The sequence below is a fragment of the Caenorhabditis elegans genome, chromosome II, assembly GCF_000002985.6.
Source record: "Caenorhabditis elegans chromosome II".
Taxonomy (NCBI): domain Eukaryota; kingdom Metazoa; phylum Nematoda; class Chromadorea; order Rhabditida; family Rhabditidae; genus Caenorhabditis; species Caenorhabditis elegans.
In genome coordinates, this window is record NC_003280.10 from 3,675,230 (window position 1) to 3,689,102 (window position 13,873).

The window sequence follows — 13,873 nt, forward strand, 5'->3', positions numbered from 1 at the left end:
TACTATTGACCTGTGCAAATGGGAGGACCCTGTATACGTGACGATGACGGGTCGCCTGTGTGGAGATGCAGGTGTTGTGGTTCCAAATATGATATTGATTTATTTTCATTCAAATCTCTTTATTCTTTTATACAAATTTCCAAAAACAATTGGGCACAATGATAAGAAAAAGGGGATTTTGTGGAAAATTGAATTTAAAAAAAAACGTGTTTTTTTCAATTTTAAATATCACATTTCTGTTTTATTTTTCCAACTCCGTGCAAATTCATATTCACGTCTAGTCCGGGCGAGACCCGCAGCCTTTTTGACCACACGCCTGCAGCGGCAAAAGATAAAGGCGGAGCCGATCTACAGGCGTCTCTTTTTCTCTGCACTCTCTCTCCCTCTCTACATCACTCTCAGTGCATCAATTTTCTAATATACAACTATTCTCCATCCGTCACCCATCTGCCGTTTAGTCATCTGAAGAACTTCCCAAAAAATGGTCGGTACGCAGCAGAAGACTCGCCAGCAACTGGAATCGACGATCGAAGAGCAAGAGGAAACTATCAAGGAGCTCCAACTGATGTTGGGACAGGCCGAATATGAGCATTGTGAGTTGGAAATAATTTATTTCAAGGTCTGACCATTTCAATAATTTCCAGTGAAGAAAGTCACCGAACTGGCAAAAATGACCAAAAACCGAGACTACATGACCGAATGCGAGGCAACTTCTCACGCTGTGAACGTGAAGCTCGAGAGGGAGAACAAGAAGCTGAAGGATGAGCTGGCGCGCAAGGATGCGGAGATTATGATGCAGAAGGAGAGCGGCGACGGTGGTGGTGGAAGTAGCGTGAGCGAAACTTGGAAGGATCACTTGAACGAGGCGAATCGGAAATATTTGGATGAAAGGAAGAAGGGAGGTAGGCTGGATGTTTCAATTCTTAAAGGATTACTCATTGGCTTAGGCTTAGGCTTAGGTGTAGGTGTACGTGTAGGCTAAGGCTTAGGCGTAGTCTTAGGCTCAGGCTAGGCAAGGCCGAGGCTTAGACTTAGTCTTAGGCTTAGGCTTAGGCCTATTTTCTCTCAGATTTAGGTTTAAGCTTAACTTTTCCATACCATCAAACCGAACTTCCAAATGTTCCAGAAGCTGCCCGTGTCACGTGGTCCACTCTAGTCCAGAAGCTGATGTCCGAAGCATGCCAACGCGAGACGAAGATGCTGGAAGCGAATGAGAAGTTGAAGGCAGAGTTGGCGGAGCTGCGGAATCAGATGTTCGAGCTGGAGGCCAACTCGGAGAACCTGAAGAGACCGGCGCTGAGCGATGGCTATCTGGCTAAAAAGTCGGCGAGGCTCTACTTGAGCAGTGTTGGTCTTTAGGGAAATTGTAACAATAATAATCACTTTATTTTTTGTGTTTTGCAATTCATCTTGTATTGTTTATGCTGGAAATATGATTTTTTTGTTCATTCTCATCTATGTTCTTCAAAACTATTCTTCAAAGAAATAAATGTTATTTTAGAGTAAAAAACCAGGAATGAGAATCGGAAAATCATGAAGATCAGGAAACAATTTCAGCAGAAGTCTTGTGCAAGCTCATGGAGCATGTGGCACATCTTATGAACGAAGGTTATGATTCTCCTTTTGATCGAGCTGATCATAGGCATCCATGAGTTGAAGTGAGAATTGTGGCGGCTTCAGGAGACTCTTTAGGATAGTTGCGGTGATTTGGATGCTTTGCTGGAAAATTGGAAATATTGTTATTATGTACTGAAACAAATGGTGATTAGGGTACCTTCGTCAAATTACCAATATGCTTCCGGAGTATGCAAAGAAAATGTAAAAGAATATTAAAGCTATTGAGGAGGTATGTTTTCAAAATTGAAAAGTTCGTGGACTTCCAAAAACCGTTTTTATTTTTCAGGAAAATCCAAGTACTCTTCCAAATGAGCTCGAAAAAATGCCGGAGTATCCATGGTTCTCCGAAAAAATCCTGGAGGAGTACGAAAAGATTTCCAAATTCTACAAACTCCCCACTCAAAGCTCTGCCAAAGATTGTGCCATCTGCATCAACGGCATCGAACCTTTGGAATTTTTGGATTCGACGCTGAAGTGCCAAAATTGCACACAAATGCTCAACGTGGATTGTGCCAAACTTTGGCTCCCCAAGCAAAGTATTTGCCCAACGTGCAAAAAAAAAACTGCTACTTCAATCGGAATATGATTTTATTTTCATCTTAAGCTTAATCCACACTGCTTCTAGTTTTGAACAGCTTTTTTTCTGGCAAAAAATTAATATTTGGTTCAAATCATGATCGACATGAAACACAAGAAAGTACATATTTATTCAAGTATTGGCGGTCAAATAAAACTGGCATAAAACAACAAAAAAAAATCATTTAATTCTTCAAATTCTTGGACATTGCCGTCTCCAACTCCTTCATCTCTTTCTTCAAAGCTTCCACCTGCTCCTGGAATGCTTTCAGCTGATCTTTAGTACTCTCACAGCACTTGGATTTTCTCGTTTCCTTTTCCATAGTTGATGGCTCTGGATCTTTCACTGCAAGCTTCTTCTGCTCACTTTTTCTTCCATTTCCAGCCAATTCGCTTGTAGACGTGCGCTTCTCCTCGTCATCCGAGCTCGTAGAGTCAACCTTTTCATCTTCTTCTACTTCCATGTACGGATAAAGCCAGCTATTCATCATTGGATGCTTCTTCTCGAGCTCACACTTCTTGCATTGAAGCCCCTGGATTCGGTGGCACGCGTGTTGAGAGTGGAGGAATTGGGCAAGCTGAAAATAGTTTTGTAAATTCTGGTTTAAATTTTTTAAGTGTCTAAAACTGCTGTCAAACTTTCAGACAAGATTTCAAAAACTCGGCCGAGCTTACCTTTGGATACCCATTGAACACCGCAAGCATCATGCAAATCTCCACTGCGTCAAACATATCACAGGTTCTCAGGATCTTCATTTTCTTCTCTGCCACGACCTTTTTATAGGCAATCTCTGCGTAATTGCTGATGTTCGGGAAGAATTCCAGCAAGCCTAGGTACTTGAGCTCCGAATGTACATCTCCAACTGTGAAGCCTTTCGGCGGGACGTCTCGGATAGTTTTAGATTCAGGGGTTCCGAACAAACCAGAGGATATTTTTTCCACAAATTCAATGATCGATTCTTCCAGGAAATAGATGCCTTGCTGAAAAATAAGCGACTAGGAATATTGGTTTTATTTCAAATTTACAGCGTTAGAATTGAAGATTTCGTTCATAGATATCACATAACCGTTGAACATCGATCTTGTTGGTGACTGAAACACCCGTGAGCCAAAGAACAAATCCCTGAGATGCTCCAGGAGCACATCTGCAGACAGTTTGCAAAACGTTCCCGTCGTCGTGCGAATTGGCCTAGCAGTGTGTTTGGTGCGTTCGATGTTAAAGCGGATACACTGAAAAGTTGGATTATTTTCATGATTACCGCGGCTTTAAAAAGTTAACTAACATAGAAATCGCTCAACGATCCACCATTGCTTGAGGCTACCAAACTGATATCTGACAGATCGATAGTATCGATGCCGGTTGCCATGAAAGATGAATCGGTGTACTGGAATTTTTCTTTCGTAGCTATCTCGTACTCAGGAACCATGACAAACGGCTTTTTTCCGTCAATGAAATATCGGAGCACGGGCTTCGCGTTTTTGGTCTGAAAGTTTCAAATTTTATGTGAAAGTGTTAACTCCAAGGGAGCCTATACCAAATTCAAATAGCATGAAAAAAAGCGCAAATGCAGGCATGAAGAAGGTAATAAAGTAGGTAGGCAGGCAATAGGCAGGCATGTAAAGTAGGTAGAACGGAAGCAAACAAGTAAAAATGCACGAGTTAGACAAGGACTGGGTAGGCAGGCACGCAGGTAGACAACCAGGAGGGGGGGGGGGGGCAGGTAGGCATTAGGTAGGTAGGCATGAAGCAGATACGAAACGTGCACGTAGGTGAGCAGTTGCAAAGTAAACAAGATTAGATTGACATGGCAGGCTTAAAGTAGACAGGCAGGAAGCTGGTAGGCCTAAGGTAGGTAGGCATGTTAGACAGAAAGAGGTCCGAAGGTACGCATAGTTGCAAAACGAGAAAACATTAGGCACGCAGACACATAGATAAGCAGGCATGTATGCAACAGGTATGAGACAGGAATGTAGTCATAGAGAATTCCAATTCTAACTGACTCGATTTGGGAGGAACCACTCTGGGCGCTTGTCCATAATCTTCTGAAGCCTCGGAATCATCATCTTGCAAAATTGTTCAATCATATTCAAGACTCCGACTGCCTGCGCACGAGGATAAGTCTCGAAGTAACGTTTGAGCACATCCGCCAACGGGGACATTTCCTCTTCTGTCATCGGCTCGGGGAGCATGTTTCTCAATCTCGTGAAGACCTTCTTCCAGTCAAAATTTGCATCGTTTGCCACGGGTTTGGGTTTTTTGATGAAGTCTAGCAAGAAATCATTGAGCTCGTTGATGAGATTATCGAAATCTTTTTCGACATACTCCACAAACTCGCAGGAGGTGCTCAGCTTCTTCTCGTGATACTTGAGGAAGTATGCGAGCATGAAGAGAGATACTCTGTTTCTCTGAAAATATTCAAATTTTATTTTGCAATTTTTAAGCAACTTACGAGCACAGGCTTTCTAACAATGAGATTGTCCTGGATGGATAGAAAAATGTCATTTTTGTAGAGAAACTTCTTGTCGGAGCTTATATCCTTGTGAATGAAGAACCTGTGCTGAAAATCGGAGAGTTGAAATCAAACCAATTGAGTTGCAGCCTACATTATACGAGACACAGGGGTTAACTTCAAAGTACTGAAGGTTTCCTTGGAAATCAATGAACGTCTTCAGATTCTCCCATAGCTCTTCAGCTGATCCGTACATCTCTGAAAGTCAAAAGGAAAACTTAAATTTAACTAGAAAAAAACTCACTATTGATCTCTGGGTGTCGATCCGCTAAGTCTTGCATCACGGGGAGTTCCCTCCCCTCAACAATCTGGACTTCTTTGGAAATGGAGGTCCACAGAGGAAAAGATTGGCGCATCTGAAAACCTTAATTTAAGATTTTTCAATAAAAAATGTCTTATGATAAAACTTACCGTATACGGGTAATACTTATTGGCCATTCTACGCAGGGAACACGCATCAGGCGTCACAAAATTCAACTCTCCAAATCTTTCATTCATGGTTTGTCTGAAAAAGATGTTAATAAGAAGGAAAATAGAGAAAGTTAAGAAGACAATCAGCAAGAATACGGAACGGTGTCCCTAACAGTGTTCCGTGGAGCGCGCATGCGCAGGTGCCGCCAATTTGAGGGAGAGGGTGTGAGCGCCCGCGGGGTAGGCATGACAAACTTTGAGAGTAGGAGGAGGCGGGTCTAGTTTTTTTAGCTTTAAACTTGTATTTTACTGATAAAATATTTGAAATTAGATTTCCCTCGATTAAATATTATACATAGTTGGCAAAAATTTTGTTCCGTTAGTGACTAGGTTAGGTTAGGTTAGTGAGTGAGTGAAAATGGTCACAATTTTGGGACAGATTTTAAATTTAAAATTATTTTTCTATCAAAAATAGTTTTTTTAAATAAATTTAAAGCACAAAATAATGAAGGAAAATATTAAAGGGATAACTTTTTTGATAAGAAAATTTAGTAACCTTGATATTGGCTGCCAAAGCTGAGCGAAGGATGCCAACCGAGATATGAGCTAACAAAGTTCCAAGACAATTTTCAGGACTACTTCACTTTGGCAGCCTAAATCTTGGCTTAATTTTAAGTTAACTGGAAATGTTTAGCTATGAATTTGTTAAGGAAAATATAGGAAACATTTTGTTAGTTAAATGTTTTTTTAATGAAACTGAAGATAACCGAGATATGAGTTAACACAATTGTGCAATAACGTGCAAAATTTTTTGACGAAATGGAAAAGAGCCGAGCTAAGAAAAATGAAGTGGAAAACTGACAGAAAATGTTTGGGCCAACACCAGATGGAGCATTTTCCCGCCAACAAAAAAAACATTACGGTCACCTCCTCCCGCGGCACTGATGGACTCTTCGGTTGTAAAGTAGGCAGCAGACGGACTGTACGTCGGCTCTTCTAAACAATTTCTGCACAGCTGGATATATAAACAATTACGAAAAAGAAACTAGAAGAAGATAGAAGATTCAAAAATAATCTGAAGAAAACTAACAAAAGGGATCCGTGGCAAAGTAATGTGTGGAACTGGACACAAGCTTCCACGTTTGTCCATGCTGTTGGCAGAGGTCACGTAGAAATTCGAAATTGCCCTAGTTCTGGAATTTTAACGTTTTAATTTTTTAAAATTGGAATTTCCAACAAAAATATGGCTTGGAAACACCGGTCCACCAGGGGTGTGCGGCAAATTGGCAAAATCTGGCAAATTTGGCAAATTTGCCGCACACCTCTGCTGCACACTATAATTAACTATAATTTTTACTGAAATTTTGGCCTAGACTGACTCTTCATTTTTCCATCCAATTTCAGATTAGGAATTTTCAAAACTTTGAAAAACTTGGCTCATCAACTTCCTTGTCATTTTTTGCTTATACATATCTTCCTTACTCTATCGATCAAGTTAGTTGTTTTTCCTAGACATACGTAATGTCCATATACCACTCTTTTTATTGCGCAACACGTAACAGAAGGCTAGCGGGAGGCGGTACCTCTTCCAATTTTATGGTCAGTGCAGATCGTTTTTCGCTCTGCTCTTTTGGGTCATATTTAGTATTCAAATATGACGTAAATTTCTGTTTGGCAATCCATTTTTTTCTAATTTTTTGTGTTTGCATACATTTCAATACCGTTTTACTACGCTTCTTGTCAGAAATTTTTATGGAAGTTTTGTTTGCTTTTAGATATTCCTGGTTGCAGTTTTTTCAAAAAAAAATTTCAATTTGCTCAAGAATTTGAAAAAGAGAATTTCTGACGAAAAAATCAGAAAAATTGAAATTTGTTAAGTAAGTGTTTTGTCGTTATACTACTATAAACAATTAAAAAATTATTACCTGAAAATGTAAGACATTTGTGTAAATCTGGTGATTTTTTTGTCAACTTTAACAGCTCATATTGCTAAATTGTTAACTAAAAACTGAAACAAAGTACTCAATTTTAGTCTAATTATACTTTCAGTACACCCATTTCTTAGAACCCCCAAATTTCCAAATTCAAAGTTTTTGGTACATTTATTATACCAAAAGGATTTATTCATCTCAAAACTTCAAAGAAAACCGAAAAACAACAAAAAAATTAAGCTACTGTCGGCAAAGAGACCCCACTTGACATTTTTTTTCTGAATTTTCCGTTTTGTATATAAAGTCCTGCCTTTTTGTAGGTGCCGACGGTAGGCGGTCTTCTCTTGAAGCGAAAAAGTGTTTTTTTTTGGTTTTAGTTTTTGGCAAAAAATTTGCAATCTTCAAAAATCATCCCAGAATTTGAACCGTAATAAATGCACCGTCACAGTGCAAAAGTCAAGTTGTAAACCCATGTTCTCATTTTTTACAATTATGACCACTGTACATCTGACTGCGCGTTTCTTCTGACTCTCTCATTTTCAAAAAAAGTATTTTTGCCGCCAAATTTTACTCAACACATCCATTTTTAACCTTCAACATTTTTCCATTTTTTCTCATCAATTTTCATTTTTCAACATGTCAATTCCCCATCTGTCTCTTCGTAAATCAGTCATGTGCAGACACCGAATCTGACGCCATGTTGCGGACTTTCGGCGTCACATGGTAAATCGTCTTTGGCGGTTTTTTCGAAATTGATTAATTGCAAAGATAAGGAATTTTAATTGAGATTTATAAAGCTTAGGCTTCTGAATTGCTACTCCCTCAATTTTTGTTTGATTTTACTTTTTTCTTCTTGGATTTCTTCTCTCCGTACATACCTTTTCACATAAATTTCCAAATTTTCAGATCTCTACCATGAACCCACTCGAAAGAAAAGTCAAGCAGGAGGCCGAGGAAGATGGCTACTCATCGTTCGACGAGTTCCCCGCCGGAGCCATCCGCATCCCGTACGAAGAGCTGATGGCAAAAGTTCGAGCCAAGAAAGCAGAAGCAGAAGCTGCTCAAGATCTTGTGAATGAGAATTCTTTTGACCAGTTTGTGGCTGCTCCACCAGCTCCACCAGTCCAGAAGCCTGCTGTTGAGCCAAGCCCATCATGCTCCCCAGAAACTGTTGCCGTTCAGAAATTTGTAACAGAATTCATGCAGGCTGCTGGAGGATCGAGGGAGCTGAGAATCATAAAAGATTCCCAGGAGACAAAGATTGTCTGGGTAAGTTCATATTTTTAAATTAAATGCTATTGAAACTGGTTTTTTTTTTCAGAAAACTTCTCCTGCAAAGCCTAAGGCTCCCCCGGTTGAGGATGATCCGACTGACCCGACTGACAGCCAGGTATCAACTGTTTCGGTTAGTATTTTTTCAAACCTTTTAAGAGCTTAAATGAGATGTACTCTTTTTCAAATTAAAATTCTGAAATTTCCAGAGCATCATCCCAGTCTCCTCGCCACGCGGAAAACGGAGAATTGTGGTCTCCTCGGATAAGGATAGCGACGGAGACGAGACCCCAACCGAGGACAATGTGAATAATGATGATCAGGACGTGACTCCGAAGAAGAATAGAAAGCCTCCAGTTGAAGTGGTTACTCCATCGCCAGCCAAAAGATTGAGAGGACTTAACTTGGTAAGTGAAATTTCAAAAAATTCGGAAGCAAAGTTTAAAAAAAATTTATTAACCATTCGCAAAAGTGCCAGAAAATGTATCGATAAAATATTTTTGACTGAAAATTTTCGGTAAAAATAATTACAAATTTTCCAAATGCCCCAAATTGTTTTCATAATTGCCAAAAAATCACTGAAGAATTTCCAGAAAAAATTTCAAATTGGTTTTTTTTAGTTAAAAGTTCAACTAATTTATTTGTGATGAGCTTTTCAAAAGGTCTTTTTCAAATTACACAAGTTCAAAAATAGTCCTTACAACATCTTCTTTAAGTAACATGTTTCAGAGATCGGCCCACAGCTCATCAGACTCGGAAAGCGACTTCCAAGACACCCAGTGTGAAGACTCTCAAGACTCGGACTACTTCCCGGATACCCAGGAGCAGCGAGACCGCCCCGCGGACTTCAGGATTCCAAAGAATGCGGCCTACGATCCTCTAGACTTAAGCTATAATTGAAAATCATCAGCCTCATACCCGAATCTATTCCACTGCATAATATGTAGTCATAATGAAACATTGAATTCTGTAAAATTCAATCTTGAAGTTACAAATCAAATGTCAACAGTCAAAGATTTTCAGCGGCTGTACAAAAATTTCAATAAAATTTACAAAAGTTGTTGCCCAGAAAACTAGAGTTTCTTCAGTTTAAATATCAGTGTATTGCGAAATATCCGAATATTTAATCGATTTTTTCATATTGCGAAATACCTCCTTTCAATAAATCAATAAAACTCTAAGGTATTGCAAAATACCTACCGACTCCGCCCATCCAAAGATAAGACTTTTCTCTCAGCAGAACACTTTTCTCACACGTTCCAGAACATCTCTCTTATCACCTTCCATTTTGTTACTATGTGCCTGTCCGCTGTGACTCATCAATATGAACTGATCAAAGTGGGAACTTTTGAAATTGAAATGGACGATGACGTCATAGAATTTCTGGAATTTTCCGAAGATGAAGAATGGAGCCCAGAAGTCTACGAGAAGGCGTTTGCAGACGTGGAGCGATGGATGGAGGAAGGAAGATAATTCTGATAGATTCTATAAACTTTTTCGAATAAATTTTTCATTTTTATTACACAACTTTTGATTTTTTTTTTGAGAAAAATATGCAAAACTAAATCGAAATTACACTGGAGTTAAAAAAGTGTAATTGAGCAGTTGGCGGACGAAGTAGAGCCCCCTCAATTTGAATAACGGTCACAATTTTCAATGGAAATGTTCAATCTCACTTTGGCACACTACTTAATAGGCAGGCACGTAGGCACGTAGGCACGTAGGCAGGCCTACCAAACAAACCTCAGATTTCGTAATTTATAAAAAAAGACTTTTCTTATCTTATCACTAGTTGTGCCTCCAAAGAGTCTCCCTTTTCTTTATTTTGTTTCAGTCTCTGCGGCTGAAACTTGGACGCCGCCCGCCCTTAAAACAGGTGTTGTTTTGTTTTGGCAGACGGATTGCTCACTCTTAAAATTTTATTTAAAGCCGGGTCTTCTATGTTTCTCATTTTCGCTTTCTTGAATTTTAAATGATTATTTTTAAAATTTCAGAATGTCCGATCAGTTTGAGTTTATCAGTTTGGAGCAATTGGAGCAATCGGAGCCCACCAAAAAACTGATTAAAAATTCTGAAAATCGCGCTGAAAATAATGGCTGGAACTCGAAAGTTTATGAGAAGGCTTTCAGTGATGTGGAGCAGTGGCTGGAGAAGGATCGGCGGAACTCTACCAAAAAATAACTGAATTTTTGTTTCGAAATTCCAATTTCAAATTTCTTATCTTATCTATACACTATCAGTTCAGTTGTTTGAACATGTTTTTTTTTAAACACCAACCAACTAATAAAACATTGCACTAAAAAACTTTATTTCAAGCCAAAACTAAAGACTAGACAGTTTTTAATCCAGTTAATCCACAAAATATTTTTTTCGAAATATCAAAAAATTTGATTTCTCCCAATATTTTAAGAAGTTGTTTCCCTCTTTCTCACAGACAAGATTCTAGATTTATTGCTCTCGGTGTCCTGATTGAAAATTAGCATAACAAATCTGAAAATTAATTTTTTTTCAAGTTCAAACTCTTAGAGCCCTACCCATCCAAGACAGGAGTCATAAGATTCGAGAAAATATCAACAATGAAATTGAAAATCGCATGATTGGAGATCAAATCCACAAATGTGCTATTAATACTATCAATCGCGAATAACCTTGAATGCAACTTTGAATGAATAGTTTTCGAGATTTTTGTTTTCTCCGGCGGACTGTACTTGAATCCAGCTGTGTCTTGTTCTGAATCTATACAATTTATAGGCTAGTTAGATTTCAGTTTCGGAATCCACTTACAATAGCTAAAACAAGCTTTACAACTATCACTGCATTGCAAATATTTGATAGAACCGCGCAAGAAATTACAAATAAAGTTAGAGTATCCCCCAGAAAATCATCACATCCACCACTCCACCAGTTCAACATTTCCGGGTTGTAAATCACACTACAAGGGTCTAAAATGTTAGATTTTGGATGAAAAGTGGGAATTTTTTAGAAGAACTCGCCTATTGTAGTTGCCACTGTCAGTGTGATTCCAATTATCCAGTTAATTACTAGGAATATAATTGTGAGCTTCTTGTTGTTTTGAGTCATAGACTGCTTCACGAATATAATAACCATGAGTCGATTTATAGAAATCATGAATCGAACTATAGGACCTACAATGTAGATTCCATAGCTCACCATTTGATTGACAAGGATGTTGATGAAAGTCGGACCATCGAAGTTGTTGCTGAAATTTAGCATTAACTCTAGGTTTAACGTGGTCAAGAGCAGCCGACACTTTACAAGTTGTGCCTGTCACTTCTCGGCTGCAATTTCAAAGAGCAAACCTACAGTATAGTAATTGGAGCATTTTGAAACACATATCCCAACAAAATACACATATTTGATAGAGTTTTCGAAATGCACATAAGATCAAAACTTGACATTTGGTGCTGGTAAAAATTATACAGGACATTGCTGTTTACAGCCATTCCGAGAAGAGAAGCCAGTAACATAATCCAGCCAATAGCCGAAATCATAAACGGAGCAGAAATTTCAGATTGTAGGATTTTGCCATTCAGGAGTAAGGTAGAAGTATAGTTCGATAGAACCATTTTCTTTTTGACCAGGAAGGAAAAAAAGGAAATGAGCCAAACACGAACGCCATTCTGGTATTTTGACAATTTTAACGAAAATTGTAAACGAAATTTAATCAAAGTCTAAAGTTGTTTTTTTTTTAAACGCTAACAAGTGTGCCGTGAATAACAGAACTTCTAATGATCTTTGCGTTTTGGTAATTATTTTTAAACTTGGGCTTTTGGGAAGAAGTCTGGGCATAGGCCCTACGTTCTTATACATACTCCGCAAATTATCTGGGAACACTCTTCAAGTTCTCAAGGCAACCGGGCAACACTACTTTCATATTACACTGCTGAAGTGGGCCAAGTTAATATTCCAAAAGTAGTTTTTTTTCAAAAATTCAAAAGTATGGGAAAATCATATGAAGTGCTTTTTTTTATTTCATAAAACTGTTTAGCATGTTAAAATATACCAGAAAATACCCAACAAAGTTAGCTAGCTTGTACGGAGTTTAATTTTAAAAAATTAAGAAATTAACCAAATCTGTTTTTTTTTCAAAAATTCAAAAGTATGGGATAATCATATGAAGCGCTTCTTTTTTATTTCATAAAACTGTTTAGTATGGCCAAATATACCAGAAAATACCAAACAAAGTAAACTAGCCTGTACGGAAGTTTATTAAAACAAAAACATTAAAAAATTCAAAGATTTATTGCATCAACAGGATAATAATCTTACAAATATGGATCACCACCACTCCAACCAGAACTGTTCCCACTCGCGGCACTTCTCAACAGTATACACCCGTCCATCCACATCTGCACTGAGCCAAGCCCCATGAACACTGAGGAACGACCAGGATCCATTGTCGTTCTTGAACGGCTTCCACATTTCCCAGGATTTAGGATGGTGCATCACGAGGCTCACATCTTTGCTCCCTTCGTGAGCACTGGAATGAAATTGTATGCTTAGAGTTTGGGATTTAGAGTTGGAGTACGTACCTCAGGAATTTACCAGGAGAATGGATTGCCTTGAAGACGACGCTTCCCTTCCAGTCCTCGATGTACCAGTTTTCCCATGACTCCGGATTGCCGGTCTTCATATCCACCTGAAATCAAACATCGTTTTCAAAACAAACTTATACTTTTCAAACCAAACCTTCAAATCCCAATCGTACGCACGAAGATAAGTCCCGTGACAGGATCGGAGCCTTCTTCGACCTCCAGATTCCGCCGACAAACGATGCACATTTTCCCTGATCTTCTGTTGGCCAGCTTCCACAACAATCTTGGCCGCCTCTTCCGAATGTCCAGAGGACAGCGAAGCCACTGCTGCATCTTTCTTCTGATCCTCCAGCCCGAGTTCAGTGAAAATCGATTGCAAACCTGTAGTTCCGGCTCCAACGGCAAGACTAGCCACAGGTCCTCCTACCACTGCGCCCGCTAGAGTTCCAAAGCCAGCAACTGCCGCTTGTGCGGCATGAATCGGATTGCCAGCAGCTGCATGAATCGGGCCAGTGATGAGTCCACCACCGGGTACGACGCCCTCCACGATTTTAGTGACGACACCGTCTCGGCCGAAAGCGTTGCCCATCAGAAACTTTTTAATGAAAAATGGGAGTTTTAAAAACTTTGTGAAATTACACTTGGAACCACTCTCTTTTATACTTGCCGCTTCCTAATAGTTATTTTGTTTTGCCTACTCGGATTTCAACTATGAGTCATTTTTTCTGAGGAAGGCGAATAAGAATAAGTGAGAAAAGATGTGAAAACTTTGATCATGTCTGGTCAAACTGGCAAAAAAAACAAGTTCTAATCAAAAAGTCTATGATAAGGAATTTCCAAAAGGGAACAAAATGATTCATTTGTAGTTTTATCAAATCATGAACATAGATGCTGACTATAGTATATTCATCATGCCACATTGATTGTGGGTTTAGTTTTCTGCAGGACCGGGAACAAATAATTCGGAGAAGCCAAAGTCAAACAGTATGTGTTGGCCTAG

The 13,873-nt window shown here is 39.1% G+C and overlaps 4 protein-coding genes, 1 non-coding gene and 1 pseudogene across 6 annotated transcripts; 3 read left to right on the forward strand and 3 right to left on the reverse strand.

Annotated features, from left to right (window-relative positions):
- Positions 1-246: 246 nt before the first annotated feature.
- F19B10.2 (HOOK domain-containing protein) lies at positions 247-1,510 on the forward strand. The gene is made up of 3 exons (NM_062211.8): positions 247-593; positions 645-902; positions 1,127-1,510. Exons 1-3 carry the CDS (start codon positions 482-484, stop codon positions 1,357-1,359), a joined length of 603 nt encoding a protein of 200 aa, NP_494612.2. The 5' UTR covers positions 247-481; the 3' UTR covers positions 1,360-1,510.
- An 802-nt stretch (positions 1,511-2,312) lies between these two features.
- On the reverse strand, positions 2,313-5,208 carry F19B10.10 (DUF7809 domain-containing protein). The gene is made up of 9 exons (NM_062212.7): positions 5,115-5,208; positions 4,948-5,059; positions 4,798-4,901; positions 4,644-4,751; positions 4,195-4,599; positions 3,477-3,677; positions 3,220-3,423; positions 2,869-3,174; positions 2,313-2,771 (listed from the first exon to the last, which is right to left on the reverse strand). The coding sequence occupies exons 1-9, from the start codon at positions 5,199-5,201 to the stop codon at positions 2,379-2,381; spliced, it is 1,920 nt and encodes a 639-aa protein (NP_494613.1). The 5' UTR covers positions 5,202-5,208; the 3' UTR covers positions 2,313-2,378.
- A 2,746-nt stretch (positions 5,209-7,954) lies between these two features.
- On the forward strand, positions 7,955-9,288 carry F19B10.1 (FAM192A_Fyv6_N domain-containing protein). The gene is made up of 4 exons (NM_062213.5): positions 7,955-8,314; positions 8,367-8,450; positions 8,527-8,724; positions 9,047-9,288. Exons 1-4 carry the CDS (start codon positions 7,961-7,963, stop codon positions 9,215-9,217), a joined length of 807 nt encoding a protein of 268 aa, NP_494614.1. The 5' UTR covers positions 7,955-7,960; the 3' UTR covers positions 9,218-9,288.
- A 1,022-nt stretch (positions 9,289-10,310) lies between these two features.
- On the forward strand, positions 10,311-10,613 carry F19B10.14. The gene has a single exon (NR_147803.1). It is a non-coding gene; the product is annotated as an Unclassified non-coding RNA F19B10.14 (non-coding RNA).
- A 109-nt stretch (positions 10,614-10,722) lies between these two features.
- On the reverse strand, positions 10,723-11,904 carry srx-99 (annotated as a pseudogene). The gene is given in 6 exon segments: positions 10,723-10,807; positions 10,852-10,922; positions 10,925-11,047; positions 11,102-11,259; positions 11,311-11,537; positions 11,642-11,904. Coding segments are annotated over 6 exon segments (927 nt in total).
- Positions 11,905-12,561: 657 nt separating this feature from the next.
- Positions 12,562-13,490, reverse strand: ifas-1 (PUD1_2 domain-containing protein). The gene is made up of 3 exons (NM_001026980.5): positions 13,028-13,490; positions 12,871-12,977; positions 12,562-12,818 (listed from the first exon to the last, which is right to left on the reverse strand). The coding sequence occupies exons 1-3, from the start codon at positions 13,460-13,462 to the stop codon at positions 12,617-12,619; spliced, it is 744 nt and encodes a 247-aa protein (NP_001022151.1). The 5' UTR covers positions 13,463-13,490; the 3' UTR covers positions 12,562-12,616.
- Between the last annotated feature and the right edge of the window lie 383 nt (positions 13,491-13,873).

What these genes read in the sequence shown, in the direction of transcription:
- F19B10.2 (NM_062211.8), top strand. Translation starts at nt 482, where the DNA reads ATGGTCGGTACGCAGCAGAAGACTCGCCAGCAACTGGAATCGACGATC. An exon ending in ACAGGCCGAATATGAGCATT is followed by an intron (nt 594 to 644) that starts GTGAGTTGGAAA and finishes AATAATTTCCAG; the next exon opens with TGAAGAAAGTCACCGAACTG. An exon ending in GGATGAAAGGAAGAAGGGAG is followed by an intron (nt 903 to 1,126) that starts GTAGGCTGGATG and finishes CAAATGTTCCAG; the next exon opens with AAGCTGCCCGTGTCACGTGG.
- F19B10.10 (NM_062212.7), bottom strand. Translation starts at nt 5,201, where the DNA reads ATGAATGAAAGATTTGGAGAGTTGAATTTTGTGACGCCTGATGCGTGT. An exon ending in TTGTTAGAAAGCCTGTGCTC is followed by an intron (nt 4,600 to 4,643) that starts GTAAGTTGCTTA and finishes GAATATTTTCAG; the next exon opens with AGAAACAGAGTATCTCTCTT. An exon ending in GATCGTTGAGCGATTTCTAT is followed by an intron (nt 3,424 to 3,476) that starts GTTAGTTAACTT and finishes CCAACTTTTCAG; the next exon opens with TGTATCCGCTTTAACATCGA.
- F19B10.1 (NM_062213.5), top strand. Translation starts at nt 7,961, where the DNA reads ATGAACCCACTCGAAAGAAAAGTCAAGCAGGAGGCCGAGGAAGATGGC. An exon ending in AGGAGACAAAGATTGTCTGG is followed by an intron (nt 8,315 to 8,366) that starts GTAAGTTCATAT and finishes TTTTTTTTTCAG; the next exon opens with AAAACTTCTCCTGCAAAGCC. An exon ending in GATTGAGAGGACTTAACTTG is followed by an intron (nt 8,725 to 9,046) that starts GTAAGTGAAATT and finishes AACATGTTTCAG; the next exon opens with AGATCGGCCCACAGCTCATC.
- ifas-1 (NM_001026980.5), bottom strand. Translation starts at nt 13,462, where the DNA reads ATGGGCAACGCTTTCGGCCGAGACGGTGTCGTCACTAAAATCGTGGAG. An exon ending in CGTACGATTGGGATTTGAAG is followed by an intron (nt 12,978 to 13,027) that starts GTTTGGTTTGAA and finishes GTTTGATTTCAG; the next exon opens with GTGGATATGAAGACCGGCAA. An exon ending in TCTCCTGGTAAATTCCTGAG is followed by an intron (nt 12,819 to 12,870) that starts GTACGTACTCCA and finishes ATTTCATTCCAG; the next exon opens with TGCTCACGAAGGGAGCAAAG.